This window comes from Liolophura sinensis, chromosome 6 (genome assembly GCF_032854445.1).
Source record: "Liolophura sinensis isolate JHLJ2023 chromosome 6, CUHK_Ljap_v2, whole genome shotgun sequence".
Classification (NCBI taxonomy): Eukaryota; Metazoa; Mollusca; class Polyplacophora; order Chitonida; family Chitonidae; genus Liolophura; species Liolophura sinensis.
This window is the reverse complement of record NC_088300.1, coordinates 53372401-53393245: the sequence shown is the minus strand read 5'-3', so window position 1 is coordinate 53393245 and position 20845 is coordinate 53372401. Positions and strand designations below refer to the sequence as shown.

Here is a 20845-nt window from a genome sequence, read left to right as displayed (position 1 = left end):
TGGCGGACCAATGGGTTCCATTGATCGAAATCATTTATATATTTTACCAAGATCGCCAGACTCGTCAGTCAATATGGGGAAGTACTCCTGACTAGCACAACCCCAGATAACAATGGTCGATCGAGCTCCAGCAATCAGCTAATGTCTCTAATCTAACCTACGCACCCATGGTCCCACATGGTGCATTGCAGCAATCTGTACTCCCCGGCAGATCCACACCAGTCATCACAGACAGCTATTATACTGGACTGCCTGGATTCCTCCAGCCATACCCCGGAGATTAACCGTCAATGCACAGCAGATCTGAACGTTTTATTTACATGCATGAACTACTACACAAAACAACGTAATATTAAAGCAAATCCAAATGTGGATGAATAATAAATAACACATAATAAATAGCATATCATCGACAAGGGCAGAAAATACCACCTTCTTAATCAACAAAGAGATTGGGATATGAAGCGACCGAGTCTACGGCTATTTTCCTTTGGCCACATTTGTCGCTTTTATCATGAGAATCGAATGTCATCTTCAAAACAGACAGTCATGCGCGGGCAAAGTATGATATCTTCTTGGTTATTTATATTGTATATTTTCTATTCAGTCATTGTTGTATTTCATATGGTGGTATCATATTCCTGTAATAAGGAAACTGCACACGAAAAATAAACATGAATTCACGTACTACTGTGCAGAAAGGAGTCGTTACATTGACAAACATGAATATTAACAGAAATATATATACAGTTGTCTGGCCACGTGGCGATCCAGTAAATACTCATATATTCCTGGCTTTGGATTTGACAGGGCGGATTAGAAAACATAATACTTACGCTTAAGGATGAAACTCTGTCATTAACTTGCATACAGCCCTTAATAGTGTAACAGTATTGCAGATGCATACATGTGTATTAGACGATGTACGCACACCACAAAATGCACACCATATTAACAAATCACCATGCTGACCGCTTTGCCATGATTATAATGATCTATAAGACATGTAAAACTTCGAGTGGATTTGATTACAAATTTATAGAAGATAATAAATATACGACAGCTTGGCAAGAAGAAATGTCCACTGCTCATGAAAGTATCGTGCCAGGATTTGTTTTAAAGAACATACTTATAGCACAATTTGGCATTCCTCAATCCCCATTTGTGATAAATGAGTCCAGACTGTGTTGTATGATAAACTCACACAATACACACTCGGGCTGTGTAATTGATAGTGAGAGGCTATTGTATGCTGGATGCTTGCTCATCGTGTAAAGAGGTCCAACGGTTATGTACACAAGCCTGCAAAATAAACATTTCGACAAAAAAAAAATATTCCACTATTTTTTTGGCTAAGCTGTTTGATGAAATTACTGGTTCAAACCCTTCCAATCGATTATAGAGAGCAGGGTGTGTTTGACCCCGATATCTAACTACCCTTCACGTTTTTCAGGTTCCAGTTTCTTAACGCTTTAATATCGACCACGACATTGGTCCCCAAGACTCGCCAATTTCCAAGTGTGTCATGCCCCAGGCAGTTTCTGTAGGCACCCGCCGACTCTGCATACAAAATCACAGTTGTCCATCCATTGATTCCCACAAGCATTGAATCCCTCGGCAACTAAATCTTAATTGGAACTATTTGCATAGCTGGTTCTGCACATCACTACGCAACACAGATCAGATTGATTTGGCACAGCATCGCTTCCCACAAATTTTAATACCTTTACAGCGTCACTTGGGTCTTGTATGTAATTGTATAGAAAAAGGAAGTGGAAGATGCATTGCCAGAGCAATCTCGTCGTGAAATTACAAGATTGGAATGGCAGTCGACAGCTGGGGGCTCTATGAAGCATCTGTAATAGCATAAGGAGTTTGGACTAGTACCTGTAGATCCAGATTCAATAATTTAGTAATCAATTGTTGTACAAAATCACTTTGCCTGTTGCCTGTAGGCGGGACATCTCCGGAGACGAAGTGCCCGGCTGTTCCCGGCAGTCGGGATGAAAGCATGACCAAAGCGCCAACCCAGGTACTCTGTTCATCACCAGAACACTTCTGGCCAGCGACTTAAATAATATAATAATTCCCGAGGCGCAAGCGGCGAGCTACAGGCACTTTGGTTTAAATGTCAACGTGTTATACCTGTCCAGATAATTGGACAGGGTGTATTCTGTGCTTTACCACTGACGTCTTTACATTCCAGCGGTCGGCCAAGGCTAATGAATGCCTTAAGCACTGCATGGAAGCTCAGAGCCACCGGTTTACTTTATATGTTGTATATAGCAGTCGCCTTATTCTGCCGGTATCATGAGCATTATTACTATACATGCACATAAAATATTGGACAGGTTATGTTACTTATCGACTTACAATATGAGAATTAAAGATACACGAGCAATACCTACAATATTCAGAATAAATCCTTTGATATTTTTTTCTTTTATCAGTAATATGATTAATAAACAGATCGTGAAATGTTACATAACAACAATATGGTACACAGAAGGGCCAACAAAGAAAGTAACAACCATCGTGCCGATATCACAGATTCCTCTAGAACGCACATCTGCATTTAGTGTATGTCTCCTTAACATAAATAAACACAGCATCACCAGGTTTTTCTTTGGTACAAGAGCGGTAATAGATCAGAGACAGAATTTGAAGAAAAGCCACAAACAAACATAATTTTATCTTTCTGGTGACAAATAAAACTATCACGGCCATTTCAGCAACTCCTGGTTAACCCACTGTCTGGTTTCACTATACAAAACCACTCTGTACCGCTTGTGCAGCCGTCTCTTCACAACACAGCTGCATTTATACTCTCTGACGGTGACTGTCAATCCAATTAATACGATAACACGAATTCCATCCATATTGTGCGATATTCATTGAAATATTCTTTCATATAATGTTACTTTGACGTTGTGAGGGATATCTCCATCCCACACAATTCCTATTCGATAGTCAATTCATTCGTTTCCAAGGAAGGGAAATTAACAACCAGAATATTTTCCAGTCAACCATGCCGTTTTGACACTTTTCTGATTACTATTCACTGGAGAGGTTACAGAATAAGAAAAACATCTTAACGACGTCAAAATCAGTCTCAGTGTTTGACAACGTCATCTTGTCCATCGTTAGTGTTTGGTTGCTGTTGTTCTTGACTAAGGTCATGCAGCCACTGGCGAATTCGCCCTTCACTGAGGGCCTTCTGGGTGCGTCTGGAGGACACGAAATTAGACCTCATCGAATCCTCACAAAGAAGGTCAAAAGACTGGGGGGAGTCACGGCCAGGCCTGTTTAGATTCTCTAAGATTGCCTGAATCTCACTTGGTCCTGACGGGTTCCCCTCCTCCGTCAAGCGTTTCTCCACCTCTTCTATATCAATACAGGCCATTTGCACCTCCTTGAGGTTTGTCCACGATTTGGAACTCCGATTAATCGTCGCGTCACCTCCGGGGCAATTTTCTGGATTTGAAAAAAATCTTCGAAGTAATTTTCTGGTGGGACTGTTGGGCACAACAGGTTTGTCCGAAAGGAATGTTCTGTCGGAATCATCAGATAAAAGACCCAGAGACCTGCCTGTGAAGTTCGTATCCAGTGAGGTAGTACTGCCTAGTTGAGTGGAACTCCGTAAAGACAGTAGAGAGCGAGAGGGCTCAAATCCATCGAGCCAGCACTCCGGGTCGCCAGACGTATCTCCGTCTTGGAAGGATCTCCTGGTCATCCGCGGGGAACAGTACACATTCAGTTTACTGCCCGACCGTTTAACACCGCCTTGGCCGTCTTCTGGTTGCCCTTCCACAAGATTGTGGCCCGAATCAGCCAAGGCGAATGTAATATCGGGCATACTGACCGTCGGCCCTCCAAGATCGCTGTCAGATTTCGATTGCGGCAGTCCTGCATTGGCTTCGTACTTATCAATTCTGTCCACTCGTATTTTCGGTATACTGTTCTCAGCAGCATGACTATTATCAGAAGCAGAAGGAGGCCCGACCCCGTGGCGTTCCCAGTCCATGGCTGCTAGCTTATAGTAAATGGCTGGGAGGCATCGCCTTCTGCACACACAATATGGCGTATCGCTGAAGTGTTTCCAACCGTGCACTGTGGTCTTCGCCATCAATCGATCATAGCGAAGGCTGTAGGTTCCATTCACCTCACTCTTTGCACAGTCCGCTCCACGCGCTGTTCGGACGCCAGACGAATTCTTCCCCGATAAGCCTGGTGGACTTATTTACCTTTAACCCTCTTGCATCTAGAATTGGGAAAATGTCAAGTTGTGTTAGAAGGCCGTTATCCGCCACCGCGTCTGATGATTGCATTCCCTCTGAGCTCTGCTGTTCGATTGGACAGTACAAGGTCCTCGTGCTGTTACCAGGCCTGGGATTCCCTGGAATTTCTAGCCATTGAGGACTCTGCACAAAGGTTCCCTTGACGACTTGGACACAAACATCCCTGACCCACCCTTAGCATCTGATATATACCCCACCTAATTCTGTGAACATTCCCATAATCCAAAGCCTAGACCTGCACGCCCTCTGTCGTGGTTTAATGAAAGATGAATGTGTGTGATGATGACACAATGCCATACACCCAGACTCCTGCAGCTGCGATTGGAGATTATCTTCATTATCTCAGCTAATGAGACCGTTCCGAATTGATATCTTTTTCAAAACCCCTCACTGACAAGATACCAGCCAAATAGATTATATCGCGATGACAATTATACGTTAGGTAATTTTAATTATCACGGTCTCCTACTTATAGCCAGGTTCAGCTATGAGCAATGATGACTAAACATTCCACATATCGCCGCAGATAAATCAGTGTACAGATTGTGAATGCTGTTAACAAGAAAAATAACTGACAGTGATAGAGAGCGTTCTATTTTAATATTTTTTCACAAACTACAGTGTTAATGCATTGCTGTAACTTCAGACTTGGCCGAAATGTTAAAACAGATCAACAATACTTCAAATGTGTTATACATTTACAGCCTAGAGAACACGTCCTCAAGTAACCGTCGGAAATTATTGGGTGTAAATAGTTTTAAGTTATAAAACACCTCAACATTAGATAAAAATAAACCATCATTAAATATTTAGACCTGTAACCTTTGGCCTTGTACTGAGGTATTCAAGTTTAGATTGTATTTGCTCTAATTGTGTTATCATAATAACCGCTTTTTCGTGTAGCTTAATGGGTTTTTTTTGGCTGTGATCATTTTTTCCACTGAATATTTCATGTGCTAGAAGTGATTAAATCCATCATTAAATTTCAGCGTTTTACATTCCCATGATGCACTCTCTCTGTGTTTACCACTTGCACTGATGATAACTTTTTGTCTCAAACACGCTAATATGCAAACACTGTACTTTTATTATCTAACATTTAATTGATTTCATGAAGCTCAGTTTTAAAGATAGGGGCCTACTGGAATAAGATCAAATATGATTTATTTATTTATTTGATTGGTGTTTAAGAACTCAAGAATATTTCACTTATGCGATGGCGGCTAGCATTATGGTGAGAGGAAACCGGGCCGAGCTTGGGGGAAACCCACGACCATCCACAGGTTGCTGCGAGACCTTCACACGTACGGCCGGAGAGGAAGCTAGCATGAGCTGGACTTGAACTCACAGCGACTACATTGGTGGGAGGCCCCTGGGTCATTACGCTGCACAAGTGCGCAAAATTCATCAGATAGGGGAATTGTATGTAGATTGTACATGTATACATCAGACTTATTTATAATTTGTATAGTTTGTAATTTTGTACTTTTTGCCATTGTTGGTAAAAGAAAAAAACTATTTGTAAATACTCCTTTTTGAAGCTTTCATAATAATTTAAGGGACGGGGTCTACTAGTATAGAGCAGTATACGAAATTCGTGTATGTTGTTATACCGGGAGTGGATTGTCTTTTTGAACTGGAGTAGTGTTCTGAGACATGTCTGTCTGATAAAGACGACTCTTTGGATATACACGACATACACAGATATCGTCGAAAGGTCTAGTAGGGAATTTCTGTTCTTGCAGTACTAATAATCTTTACTAGAAATGAACGGGATTAAAGATCCCAGTTTTCCTGTTCAGTGCCGAAGAGCGTATTTTTGGTGTGGTTTCAGTGGAATTACAGGATATTTTGACTTTTCCTCAGCGTTTATCTCAACGTTGGATAGCTGCATGAGTAGAATTCAGTGATGGATTGACCCGTCACGTAAATGTTCAGGAAGATGTAATCTTTTGGTCTAGATATTAAACACCAACCTCAAAATTATCCTCGCTTCCTCAGTAAGAAAAACCGCTAATTTTGGCCGAGATCACGTTAACTCGGAAAAAAAATGTAGCTTCATATTTATTTACTTTAGGCCTTCCAGCTGAAAGGTGGTAGCTTATTGTTCTTGCTAGGAATATTAAAATTGTTATCTTCGGTCTGTGATTTTTTAAGATAACCACAAATCGCAGCTGTTTGATATTTGGCAGCAACATTCTGGCAGATGTTACCTTTTACTGTGCTGAAGTTTGTTCTTCAAGGCCACCTAGTTTGGCAGCTATGTTGGACGGATTCTTATAAAATCTGATATGCATCTGAGCCGATACTAGTTAAAGAAAGTTTGAAGAATACATTAAAATTCGTTAAAAAAAGCTTGCCATTGATCTAATACTTGAAGTTATAAAGTTTTGGATTTTGATATAACTGTGATGTATACCAGCGCTTCCGAATCTGTTCTGTTTTTTGTGTGTTTGTAACTGTCTGAGATATACCGAAGTCAAAAGACTAAGTTAAGGTGTTTTGAAATTACTTAATTTCAATGGCCTATAAATCGAAAACTATGAGGGCTACAGTTGTGTAATTTGTATCAAATTGTAGACCAAGGTATGTATTTTCGGCAGTATCTGAACATATTTAAGCCATAGTTTTCTCGCTAGAAGTGACATCATCTTTTTTCAAGAATAGAAATTTAAGCCTATTCATTTCACCTCGACTTAGAGGGTATTAACGGGACATGTATGTGCTCTTGAACTGTCTAGGTAACATGATTTTCCAAAGGAGACTGTGTGCCAGGATTGCTCTGTTGCTTAACGACATAAGAATGTTTGTAGGCCACTAAATCATAAGCTGAAAACCATTCATGCGCAACTCTTGGAAGCCGTGAAAACCGCAGACAGTTCTAATTAATTTTATTTTTCAGCTGTCTATTTATTTATTTATTTATTTCCACATGTTTTTCCTGATTTATAGACACTTGTATATGCTGTTATGCAGTCGATATTCATGTAGCTGAGTGTGCATGAAGGAGAGCCAAGTTCCTTACTCAACCAACTTATGAGGGCAAACGCAAGTCAGGGGAGGCTACCCGGTAATCGCTTGTATTCACTCTTCAGAAAAGGAGGGAGGAAGTGTGGATTGCAAAGATGACATTGATCAGAAGATTGTAAACAAAACATTTAACTTTACCCTTGGATAATCAAGTTATGGGTTACTTACTTTGTGGGTGATAACCACACTTTTAACTGACATAATGATAAGAGCATTTCTCATGGCTTCATCAAGGAAAGGTACAGTGCCTGTATATATGGTTAGCAGTAACCTAGGCCACGCTTCCCACTTGGGCAGCAGAGTGTAGTTGCACTAGTATTTCCAGTCAGCTGAAATTGATGTAACTGTAAGGCCTTGTTGAAATTGTTTGTTGGGATTAATCCATCCCTATCAGAAAGATAAGGTAGGTCGGTAGGGATTTTCTTTATTCTGGCTAATGCGTAAAAGGGGACTTTGTATAGAAATTGACAGTAAGATAATTCAGCGAAATAAATGACCTCCTTCATTATTTAACATTCTGCCCTTATCTGGAGGAGCGGACGTGGAAATGTGCAAAAAAGCTGTTCTAGTACCAGAGATGCACTAAATGTGAATGCTAAGCACAAATAAGAAACTGTCACATTCACTCCCTCATTAATACTTGTATTAATAAAAGGGTGAACATGGAAATACATGCACTACTAATCTGGATGCTGGCTGGGTTGGACATTCTTGGTCCATGTAATTACAGTCCCTCACTAGATGGGGACATATATGAAATATTGCAGAAATCTTTTAGCCTGGATTCTCAGGCTAATGTTGACCTACCTGTATGTTCAGCTGTTGGACACCACAGTTGTCCAACTAATTGATTTGTTTGGTATTTGGATTTTTTTAAATATGTCAATCCACTTGATGGTGAGTGAAGTATTTAAGTTGAAAAATATAGTCGGATCATTCTGGATAACTTAGTTGCAGATGATCATCATCTTGTTTTAACATTAATTAGGTTTTATTAATTGTTTCAGGCGGCCTTCCTCAAAGACCCAAATCTACATTACCCGGTCGAACAGGAAAGATACAAGCAAGGCTGTTAACAACAGGAAGCAGCCCAGTGTATAAAGCACCAGAAAATACACTTGTTGATGGAGTCAGTAACCTATCGCTAAACAACAAGAAAGGGAGAATATTGGAGGCCAAGCTAAGTGTCAAAAACAAATCAGGCAGGCAAGTGGAAAAAATGGTTTCAGGAACTTCTCAGTTTTGTCATAATGCCAAGTCTTATAGAATATTTCAACTTGTGGATGGTTGCGGGTTTCCCTGCCTGGTTTCATCCCACCATAATGCTGGCCGGCAGTGAAATATTCTTGAGTACGGCGTAAAACACCAATCAAATAAATAAATAAGGAAAAAAGGGTTTGAGGGAGATCATTTATCATGTATGATAATTAAAATGTTTTTTTTTCTGTTTCAGACAAAGACCATATTCTTCTACAGGAGGGAAAATTACATCCTTCAAATCAGATCTTGATGTTGTTAAATTCATAAAATTTGGTCAGGCCCAGAAAATTGTGGTATGTGCAGGGGCTGGTATAAGTACAGCCAGTGGCATTCCAGATTTCAGGTACGATAGTGTTTGTCTATCTTCTGCATGTATAAAGTCAACTACATTGTAAAACCCCATGCATACAAATAACGTCAATTCTTGCAGTGTATTATACTCTGGTAATACTACAATAAGTTGACTGGTAACATTCACCATCACACATATCGCTAGTTCATGGCAAACCTACACTATGTTTATTTACTTTTTAATACATGTATGTTCTTCAAAGCTTTAGTCACATGATAGGGAAATTGAGAAATGTTAAATTTTTGTGTGGATCATTTTGTTCACAGAACACCTGGCTCTGGATTATATGACAATTTACAGCAATACAATATCCCGTACCCAGAAGCCATCTTTGATATTGACTACTTTCACCATGACCCTAAGCCGTTCTTTTGTCTAGCCAAAGAGCTGTATCCATCCGGCAAATATCGACCGAATTATACGCATTACTTTATGAGGATGCTACATGACAAGGGGCAACTACTTCGGATATACACACAGAACATTGACGGTCTGGAAAGATGTAAGATACTTGTACTAAAGAATGGTCGTTCTACTGATAATTGCTTACATGCTGTACATAACAAATTTTGTACACGGAGTTAATTAGACATGTGTCATTTTCCGAGAGGAGCAATATCACTTATGCTTTGATAAACTTCATGGAAGAGATGAAGCATCATATGTTATGTATCCACATTGATACATCTAGCAGTTGTTAAAATAATCATTTGTTGAATAGTATCAGACGCTACAGTTTGATCTTAGTGTTACAGTCATTCTTTTGAAGGGGCAGTGCAAACCTTGGGACCTGTTCCTATTAAATCTCTGCCCAGTGTTTCATGTGTCAGTATACTTTGTTTCAGTGGCTGGTATCCCTCCACATAAACTTGTTGAGGCTCATGGAACATTCTCTACAGCAATCTGCACTATCTGTAATCAGAAGCATGAAGGAGAAGAAATCAAGGTACATGTGCTCATATATTTTATCCACTAACAACATGTATATCCAATTGATCAGCTTGACACAAGTACTGCATAGTTACGTATTATACAGATTCTTTAGCTACGTCAGAGATTTCTAAATGTAGTCATGCCAAATCTATGCCAATCGCTGCAGCTTGTAAAGTTTCTACTAAACAACTGATTAATTTATTAGGTTATGCGCATCGCCATTATTAATGGTATAAACTCTTATAGGCCTGAACCAGCTAAACTGTGAACTGGTTCATAAAAGTGCCTGTTGAAGCTTGCTTATCAAATCACATGCTTCACAAGATATATGACATCTTCTTAAAGCCTGCAGTCACCAGGCTACCTAGCAACAGGGACAAATAAAATGGTTTCAGTGCCCCTCTTCCCATAAGCTGAAACCTGTCTCAAAGCCACCTTCACAGTTTTTAACTTGTTAGACTTTATTGGTCTGAAAGGAATAATAAACTTTATTTTGACTAGTTTTGAGTGAATCTATAAGGAAGTAATATCTGTTTCAGGTGCAATAAATTAATAGTATTTGTTATTGGTCATTTTTGTCTGTGTATAACTCTGCCAAATGTCCACCTCAGATGATATGGTAATGCTGAAACTGAGCAGTTCTGGTTGCCATTATTAGATGTGTGAAATACTCTTTGTATTCTTTATAGGATGCCATATTTTTAAACAAAATACCAAAGTGTAAACGGAAAGGCTGTCCGGTATGTAAGTTGATTGAATTTCACGTACTTTTTATGTAGCATTATATGTATTCAAACTATTAAAACTCTAATAGCAAAATATTATCTCATATGTTCCTTGACACAATTGGATTACATTAGGAAAAGTTTGATATAGTTCTGTTGAAGTGTTATATACATTTTTATTTCCTGTATTTGTGGTATTGTATGTAAATCTCTGTTTTCTCGTCCAGGGGGTTGTGAAGCCAGATATAGTGTTTTTTGGTGAAGATTTACCCAGACGGTTCTATCTGTACCTCAAGGACATGCTACAGGCAGATTTGGTCCTTGTCATGGGAACTTCTCTAGAGGTAACTGTCACATGTTCTTAGTTTCATGATCATGGTATCATAAGTTTTTTGGGATGAATTAATGTTAAACCTGTTACAAATGTTTAATGTTGTGTTGAAGCGTTTATCCATACCCTAGACGACTATCACATAAATGAAATATTCTTGAGTATTATGTAAAATGTCAATCATGTTAACATATTGCTGGTAGTATTTTAATAATAAATCATTTCGGGTCAGGTTGAGCTACAGTAAGATATCAGTATGTTATGCCGTCGAATATTCTCAGATTTATGGATGCCTTCTTTGTAAGATTACCCAGCATGAGCTGAAAGACACTGATACCATAATATGCAAATGAGTACCAGTTCCAAGCTTTCCACATTTTTGTAATGCATTGAGCAGTTTTACTAAGTCTTGCTCATACATGTCACCCAACAGGTACAACCGTTTGCTGGCATTATTGACCTTATAAGGTATAATGTGCCCAGGATATTGTTCAACATGGAGCCTGTCGGACCCTTCAGACACCGCAAAAGAGCTCATGACTTTGTGAACACAGGTAAAATACAAGAGAAAGCAAAACACATTCTTATGTTTGCCAGCAGCAACCAGCAGATGGTCGTGTGTTTCCCCTGGGCTCTGCCTGGTTTCCTCCCACCATGATGCTGGCCACTGTCGTATAATTGAAATATTCTTGAGTACGGCATAACACACCAATCAAATAAACAAATAAATTGTGTTTGAAAGTGTATTATATAGCTCAGGCCACACTGTGATGGCCAGGAGGTTACAGAGTGGAACACTAAACATTTGTAGTTAAATCCTGAAGCAAGTTTTGCTAAAGACTGACAGTTTTTCACCTTTCATCTTATAATGAAAATATTCTAGAGAAAGGTGTAAAACCTTTTCAAACAAGTAAATAAGTGGTTTGGTACTTGGATTAGTGGGATCGGATACCAGCATAAGTCTGGTTCTTACGGTGTTAACTAATTTTAATTGAGGTTAAGGTGTGATGCATTCAGTACGGTGTTACTGTGAGGCAGAGGTATATATTAGCTTTGCAACCATCATTGTTTTTCCATTAAGAATTATGGTGAAATGATGGCGATAATATTGCAAGTGATGGGAAACCGTAACCAACCAGTCAGGACTTGGGTTTTCTTGGGTTACCCTAGTCTGTAATAGCTGTTTTTATTAAACCATTTGGTTGAAGTGCTATACTTATAGCTGGTTAAAATTCCTGCTTGATTCAGGACAATGTTTTAAAGCTGCTCTAAAACACCAAAGCAAAAATATATATATTCCAATAGGTGACCTGACAGAAAGTGTGCGTAAATTTGTCTCTCGTCTGGAGTGGGAGGAAGAAGTGTCAGAGTTGATTTCTAAGTGTGAAGATCAACAGAAGGTTTGTACCTTATGTCAAAGTTCGTACCATTATTGTCTCATGTTACTGCTTTTCTTATTTTGAGGTGTTTTTTCTGTCAGAAACACAGTGTTGAGGCTAAACTAGTTTTAGTAATGTATTACATGAGTAGTGTTACTTGGAATAACTTAAGATTCATTCTGACAAGATATTTAAGGATAAAAAAAGCTGTGGCTTGTTATGTTTTTCTTTTCACAGAGTGTTTCAACTTGGACATATTGATGTGATTTCAAATTTTGGAGTGTTGTGGCAGGAAGCCATGTTAGCACACACGCAAAAATCTGTGTGTTGTGTTACATCTTTCAGGTCATCTCATGATGCATCATCTTTCTTTAACAAAATTCATACTGAGAGTGAGAATTGCCTGTGCAGTTATTCTGTTTGTAATTTTACGTTTTAGTGCTGGGTAGGTGGAAGTAATAAAAACAACCCTTCCTCAGAGGATCAGAAGGACAGTTCCACACAGGAAACAAGCTCACCTAAGGGAAGTAACCACAGCTCCAGCGCATCCAAGGGAGGTAACCTTGCAACCACAATCAATCCCACTGATATCAGTCCTCCAAGACGCCATCTCCACACAATGAACTCTGCGAAATCAGAAGGGCAGAAGCCTAACGTATGTTTTAACCAGAGACGGATTTCCAGCACAGGAAGAGCAAGAACAGCTTTATTGCCGAGGCTTGGAGGTTCCCATAAAAGTAAAGAGTATCAGTGGAAGGGGTACAGAGCCCAGAAAGAGGACAGTAGCAGCAGTAGTACTGAGGAGACATCAGAAAGCAGTTCCGAGGAAGATTCCAGATAATGACAGTTGCACATAGATAATGATGTGTATACATTGTACATAAATAATGACACATGCATAATGACAATTCTAATGTAACACCTAACAATGACACTTGCGTATACTTTAATGACATCTGTACATGGATAATGACAGTGTGTCGCAGTAAAAACATGAATAGCATAGTTCACAAAGGTGCACATATTAGTAGTGAACACTTTACATGAGATAATAAGAAAGACATCCTTCTGGGTAATGACATTTGAAGTATTCTTCAGATAATGGCAGTGTTACAAATATTCCAAGGCGAAGACTAACTAATGCCATGAAAATCCTCCAAGGGAGGAGTGGGCTTGTTCTCTCTGTTTCATGTAGTTTAAATTTCAAATTAATTATTCTACTTAATTTTGACCATATTTATAGATATCCATTCAAGATGCAAGGCTATTCAATCTTTTAAGCTGATATTCTGAGCATGAGGTGATTCTATACATAGGGTGATCTGAGGTGTAAAATATAATAATGTAGTGCTGGAGACCAGAGGCTGTTGGCCAATTAAACCACACCTCAGAAAGCAGTATCATTGATGGATTTATGCCTGCAGTATCGTCAGATACCTCTAGACAGGTTTCTGCCGTTAAAGCTGTGCTTGACTTCTTCCACCCAAAACTGACTGCCATCATAATAAGTAAAAGGCTGTTTAAAATGGTCTCTTCCATGTGTCTCTGGTTTGGATAAAGCTTCACATAAAGGGGTTTGTCAGAAACCTGGGTGTGCATTTCCTTGGGAAAACCTGTTTTCCCTAACCCTTAAGCCCAACTAATGTCTCTTTTATTTAGGTGAATAATAACTGATTACAACATAATTAAACAGATACCTAAATAAATAGACAGACATCAGTTAGATAAATAATTTTATAGTACAATCTTATGCTGCTGGTCCAGAATGTGAACATAAGACATGCATTAATGAACCAGCAATAACTTATTGTGTAACATTTCTACTTGTGTGTAGCTAATATACCTGAGACTCAGTACAAAAAATGGCATTAAAAGAGTGCATATTTTTAGGGAATTTTAATGTCTCCTGTTGGTAATGTCAAATTGGGCAGTGTAAAATACCTCTTATGGTAAAAGTACCTACCTGTATGAAAAGTGTGTCTATAGGTAATGTAACATCATAGCATTGTTCTTCTTTCTCTTCTGCTCTCAATGGCTCTCATAAAGAAAATGTCTATGGAACTAAGTGTTATGATGGAACTGCCACTTTATGCAGAATAGTGTTTGTTTATTGGACATATCTGAAACACTTCTGCAGAAAATGGAAATCATGAAAAAGTTATTATAATAAAAAACATATGAATTGATTTGGTGCAAATGTGAATAATTAAAACTACACAGTATTACTTTGTTAAGAAAAACAAAGAAAGACACTTTCGTTTCTGAGGAGGGTATGGGAGGGGGAACTGTCTTCAATATGATTTGACAGGGATCATATTCCCATGACATTCATTGCCAAATAAACGCCTCTAACTTAATTAAATTCTCAACGGTTTGGTTTTACTTGAAGTTTGTTGATGTTTTTGGTTGGTGTATGTAGGAATATTGTAATGGGGTAAATGGCTGTTTTCCTTTAAACAAGCTATTAAACTTGCATGAAAAGAGGCTCTTACAGAAAGTAGTGTTGTACATGTAAAAAAATGCAGTAAGAATGCTTCTTCAAATTGATAATATTAAATTCCATAAGCCTGGTTTCAACACCAAGAACTCATTGCCTCGTGTGACGTTATACTTATTAAAAAACTAGGTGCATGCTGGACAATGTAATATGCTTTTAAATTTCAAGATTTTGAATCGGCCCCAGAACCCGTATTTATATCAAACGTCTTAAGATTTAAGTCTTAAAATTCGAACACAGCTACAATTAAAATGCTTTGCACGAGGAAGTTAAAAAATTGTGCACTGATTCTTTACCGCATGACTATGACGTCACTCGGCAATGAGTTCTTACCGTTTAAACCGAGCTTAGGCAGTTTAACATGGATCAGAAAAAGTGTCCTAACTTTATTCACTTTCTGTGCAAGAATATGGACTCCCAACATATCCATGCGTAGAGCGTGTGTTGTGAGGCACACGTGTCAACGACACCGGTAGTGAGTATGTCTGATAATACAGATAGCTGAATATAGGCGACTGGTTAAAAGAAACAGACTAAAGTATAAGTCGATGAACCATGCAAAGCGTGCTTTGAAAAATTGAACTAAACAAAAAACAAAAATCGGTGTGAACGTTAAAGACATCCTTTATTCATGCCCTACGTATGTCCTTTCTTATTGTTGAAATGAAATCTGGTAATAATCACAAACAGTCGCCGGCCTCGAGAAGCGAATGTCATGTAATCCCAAAACGAATTTACGCAGTGCTCAGTAGGCCTATATTTAATATATGGGGAAACATACAGAAGCATTCCGGCACTTTGTTTGAATAGTTGTGGGTAATTTACATGGTCGGGCGTGTATAGGATATATACTTCCTTATCCAAGCTATGAGAAGTTCAGAACGCCTTATGACAATTCCTATATATATATATATATATATATATATATATATATATATATATATATATATATATATATATATATATATATATATTGACAGCGTATTACAATATGCAGTCCACTACAAACGTAACTAGATTTCCGTGCAGGTGTAAATTTCCAAATTAGGAAAATTTACTGTGCAAAATCTGAAATTCTTGAAATTGTCGTAATGGTGGCGTTATGCAGGGAACCCCCTTTTTGATCGTGCAATATACATGCCTATTGTAGCGGGATTTAAGGAAGTAGGATTAAAGAAATAAATTTAATGTAGAGAAGTTTCATACAATCATATTTTAATGAATTTTCACGGAAGTTTGGTTAAGAGCGTTATTCGAGGCCATACTAGTTCATTTACTAGTTAAGTCAATATTTGCCAGTACAGCGTTTATTTATTCTCGTAGGAAGATTGTTTGTCAGGAAGTTTTAAACTTATGTTTATCTGTTTCATGGACAGTTGTTGTTGTATTGGCGTTCCTACATATTTGGGATAATTATAAGTATTTTAAAGCAATGTAGTAATGATAATGTAGAAATTACGACATTGGCATTTACATTTTGGCTTCAAAGCAAAGCCATTATTTTGGAGTTCTTGGTAGCGATCGTGATGACGTCATCGTGTCATCTGTGTTTACAAAACTGTCATTATGTACATCATTATGTACAAACTGTCAAAATTGCTCTTCTGACCAATCAGTCTCCTGATTTGGTTCATTGCTCCGCCCACACCATGTGGAAAATACACCATGTGGAAAATCTATAAATACGCAGATTTTTCAGCGTCTGCAGATGGCCTTGGAATCTGACGAGAGTTGACACCAAATTGCTGGTAAGCATTCTCAGTAAGTAGCTATTTTATTAAGAGTGGGAAGGCTCTTGTACCGTGAATTGGGAAACAGTCCCGGTATCGGAATAGTGATTTGTGATCCAGTTAAAGAATTCAGAGACAGTTGACACCTGGTGGGAACCAGTCCCAGAAAGCCGGGAATACAGTGTCAAAAATTAGGGAACTTTCCCACTCTCAAAATTCTGGGACTCTTCAGTCTCACGATACCTGAAAATCCAGCTCCAGTGTCATGCAAGTAGAAATTATCTGAGATATCAAAAGTGGACCACAGAGACTATTTTCCAGAATATATCAGCTTTGGCACCATAATTTAAGACAAGAGTCTCATGAGACTTTCTGGCCATATGACACTCAATTGGGACTCTGTCCCATATGCCACTTAACTGAGACTCTGTCCCATATGACACTCAACTGTTTGGTACATGTGTCAACTGCTGGTTCCTCCCTCGTCATAATAAATGTGCATGTACCATAAATAGTGCATGTACCATAGTCTGGATAAATGATAAGTGGATGTGTACATCTCTTTACACTACGTGCGTGTGCTTCAGCAAAACTTTTATCTGAGTCAGGTTTTAAGTATCAACAAGAGGCTATGTCCTGAATTAACTATATAGCCCATGGATATAACATTGCTTATACTCCTCAGCAATGAGTTTTTGCAGAGCTCATTGATAAGAATTGACAGAAGCGTATCACTGAAGATATATCGTTATATTAGAGATTTACTCTCTTTTAAAATTGCTGAATTTGCAAGGAAAGAAGATTTGTTTCATAATTCAAAAGCTGTACATATCATCAATCATTACAACATATTTTCCTCCGATTAATTAAAGGTCCGTTTACAGACTGCACAGATTAATTCAGACGATGCAACTGCCCCTGACCAGTGATGTTGCGTGTTCGAATCCAGACATAGCTCCCGCTACATGGTTTAATTGACCTCTTGTGACAGCAAGGATGCCAGGTGCATGCATGGCAGTTGATGTGAGGTATTTATGCCGACGACTATAGGCGTGCTGATATCTTAAAGGCTTTTGCCTAATCCTCGAATTAAATAAGTTCATCAATCCTCTGATCATGGGTTCCACCAGATTGTCATCATGTATGGCGTTCCTCAGGATGGCGTTATCCCCATATGACAACAGCTTTATACTATATTATTGATGTGCTTGTAAATTCCTTTGTAAATTAAAGGAAAAGACCTCTAGATACCAAAGTAAGCATCACTAAACAGACCACTTAAAACTTGGAACAAATGTACTTCCATTTATTTTCTTCTAGATTTTTGTGACAAGAGTTAAAGGCGTTCAAACATTTGAATTCTTTGGGCATTTTTGGACCATACTGTCAGAGTTTAGGAACTCTGACGTCACAGGAAGTTCTTCCAACTTTTATCACGACACTGAATGTTGGAATAACACTGTTTACCCATGAGTAAAATTTTAATGAAATAACGTTCCCAAAATTCCTTTCTTCTGGTAAACATCAGAAAAAAAGGTCATGTCACGTCAGGATTCCTAGATACCGTCAGTTTTCAGTTGTCCGCATGATGAACCTTACTTCATATTTTACCTTTCTTTGACTTTAATTCAATGGAGCATATTGTCTCTAGTGATAAGAACTTCGTTACGGTATATGCTATTGCTGTATCAATCTTTCCTGTGTACTGTTCGATACCATAACAGTTTGTAAACAATTATGATGTAGGCCCTATTTCTCTGCTTCCGTTCACATATGCCTTAAATTTCATTTGGACTGAATGGTAAACTGGCTATATATGGATGTTTGAAGAGTGGGGATCATTATCTAAACTAACTTGCCAATTATAGCAACGATGTTCTAATCTAAAGAACAGTAAATTAACTGCATTATACTATACAATCTCCTAATCTTGCCTGGTACTACGTGGTATATATAACACCAGTTTTAAGTTACTACAACATTGATGCTGGGCATCACTTTATTGTCAGTGTGTCCTCAAATATTTGCAAGACTTGTTTTAAAACTTCTGGTTAAAATTGAATTTCCATATAGTCTTATATACAACAATTTAATTTTCTTAGAGACGCGTCTTGTATGAACAAGTTTTCGGCTATTTGGACAGCTTAAACTCTTTCGAGATCAGACAAATGTATGCCTTCACTTGATTTTCAAAATCAACTCTTGCGTCTAACTCAAATACATGTATCGTATAAGGACATATCTACTTCGGATTTCTCTACACTTCTATTCTTCATAAAGACCCAGTCGACAGAAAGGCAACAAAACCTACTTCATTTCCACTACATCCGTGGATAAGATTTATGTGATGTCTAGCTGTTCATTGAGTTTCTTGAATTTCCCATAGGTATTATATTTGAGAAATTCTCGGAAACCCTATATATGAACAATGTACAGGTATCCCAATGGGAATAAATTGTCGTCCATTTTGATTGGCGGCTGATTTTCAAATGTCTGTTTTGCTGGATAGATTAATTGCAAATTTACTGCGATTGTCACGATTGAGCTGGTCTCGTTTAGTTGTTGGTTATACAGCTGATGGCATTGACACTCAAGAAAGTGTGTACCGGTATTATGTCAAGTTTTACATACATGTATGATCGACTGGGGTGTGCTTTGATCGTAACGCTAGTTCCATTATGATCGGATCTTTTAGGTGTGATCGCCATATATAGCTGAGATTATTCGTGTAGCAGGTTTTATCATTATGTCCAGGTGCGTATTTACACTTTTCAAGGGAAGTAACTTTTACAGCCATAGACTTTAACTATCAAAACGAGTTATGTCCCGCTGTTGCAGATTCGGGAACCATCACTTGTACATGTGATCTTAATGGATATAGATTATTTCCCACCCAGTGTCGATGGACGATGGGCAGAACGTATTAAAAACAACATAAACGAACAGGCTTTATCCGCTGATATATATTATAGCCGTGTTGAATTTCCAGTTTCAGTAAAACAATATAAAAACAACAAAATCTTCACTGAACACACATAGATTTCCTTTTTTCGGGTTTCATACACATATGTTTCTTCATTATTATTACTATTGTTTTTTTTCTTTCTTTCTTTTTGTGGATAGATATATATTTTATACAAAATTCTTACACGCATATGAAGAAATATGTATAGAAATTTTCTTAAATGACGTGCATAGAATTTTACTTTGCCCTATCAAATTAATCTGCTTTAATCTTGGTATTCATGTAGATGTAGACTCTGTAGGTACAGTTCGAGCCAGTGTATACCCGAGCGGACTGAAGTGAGAGACCTTAATCATTCCATGTAGAAGAAAACATATTTTGTCTTAGTTACAGATTTGTAAACTTCGCAATATAAACTACGCTGGTTTTATCTGTATAATAATGGGAAAATATGCCTATTAAAATTTATTAACATTAATTCATCCAAAAAAACTTATCTGTCTGGGTAAATCTTCACCAAAAAACACTATATCTGGCTTCACAACCCCCTGGACGAGAAAACAGAGATTTACATACAATCCTACAAACACAGGAAATAAAAATGTACGGCGCTGGTATACTTTAACAGAACAATATCAAACTTCTCCCAATGTAATCCAAGTGTGTTATTTATTTATTTGATTTGATTTGGCCTTTTATGCCGTACTCAGGAATATTTCACTTATACGAGTGCGGCGAGCATTATTGTGGGAGGAAACCAGGCACAGTCCGGAGGAAACCCACGACCACCGCAGGTTGTTGGCAGACCAACTGAGCCACGGAGGCCCCCAATATTAAAAGTTAAAGCACAGTAATAAATTTGACCTTTTAATTAGGTCTGTGTTTCAGTACGGGAAAAAGCAATTGTAGTCCTGATAGCCAACTTAGCAAGACTTGTGATTTTAAAAAATATCACTCGATACAGAAGAAATAATATATTTCTTCACACAGCCATCGTTATTAAACGAGTCTATGATGGCTATGCAATGTTCGGTTGGCCTACGGTTTATATGGCTGAACTCTGTGTGTTTACACATGTTTTTGTGCGCCGTGTCAAAATTGACACGGTTTAGAATTTGCGTTGTGTTGTCAATCAGCCTGGAAAACAGCCAATGAAAGCGAACAATTCTTGGCATATGACAGGCTTATATTTGGAAACGGGCAGCTGGTTAGGGAATGTAGTGATAGTGGGGGAGAAGGGTTTGGGGAACTGACAGTATCCCGTGGAGCTCCCATATACCTACTGATCTCACCAGAAACGCTTTTTCTGTCTATAGTTTCAGAGTATGCTTTCTCTTTCTAAATG

General features: G+C 38.2%; 2 protein-coding genes across 2 annotated transcripts; one reads left to right on the top strand and one right to left on the bottom strand.

The window, feature by feature from the left end:
- Positions 1 to 3043: 3043 nt before the first annotated feature.
- Positions 3044 to 4212, bottom strand: LOC135469283 (uncharacterized). Its single transcript, XM_064747899.1, has one exon. The coding sequence runs from the start codon at positions 4124 to 4126 to the stop codon at positions 3113 to 3115; it is 1014 nt and encodes a 337-aa protein (XP_064603969.1). The 5' UTR covers positions 4127 to 4212; the 3' UTR covers positions 3044 to 3112.
- Positions 4213 to 7413: 3201 nt separating this feature from the next.
- LOC135467825 (NAD-dependent protein deacetylase sirtuin-3-like) lies at positions 7414 to 14970 on the top strand. Its single transcript, XM_064745704.1, has 10 exons — positions 7414 to 7567; positions 8336 to 8534; positions 8782 to 8931; positions 9207 to 9442; positions 9786 to 9886; positions 10563 to 10613; positions 10826 to 10942; positions 11363 to 11483; positions 12235 to 12329; positions 12748 to 14970. Exons 1-10 carry the CDS (start codon positions 7531 to 7533, stop codon positions 13147 to 13149), a joined length of 1509 nt encoding a protein of 502 aa, XP_064601774.1. The 5' UTR covers positions 7414 to 7530; the 3' UTR covers positions 13150 to 14970.
- The last annotated feature ends 5875 nt before the right edge of the window (positions 14971 to 20845 follow it).

Bases quoted from the DNA above. Each gene is read 5' to 3' on its own strand.
- LOC135469283 (XM_064747899.1), bottom strand. From the start codon at position 4,126: ATGGCGAAGACCACAGTGCACGGTTGGAAACACTTCAGCGATACGCCA.
- LOC135467825 (XM_064745704.1), top strand. From the start codon at position 7,531: ATGATAAGAGCATTTCTCATGGCTTCATCAAGGAAAG. The intron at 9,887-10,562 runs GTACATGTGCTC...TATTCTTTATAG, and splicing joins ATGAAGGAGAAGAAATCAAG to GATGCCATATTTTTAAACAA. The intron at 12,330-12,747 runs GTTTGTACCTTA...TTTACGTTTTAG, and splicing joins AGTGTGAAGATCAACAGAAG to TGCTGGGTAGGTGGAAGTAA.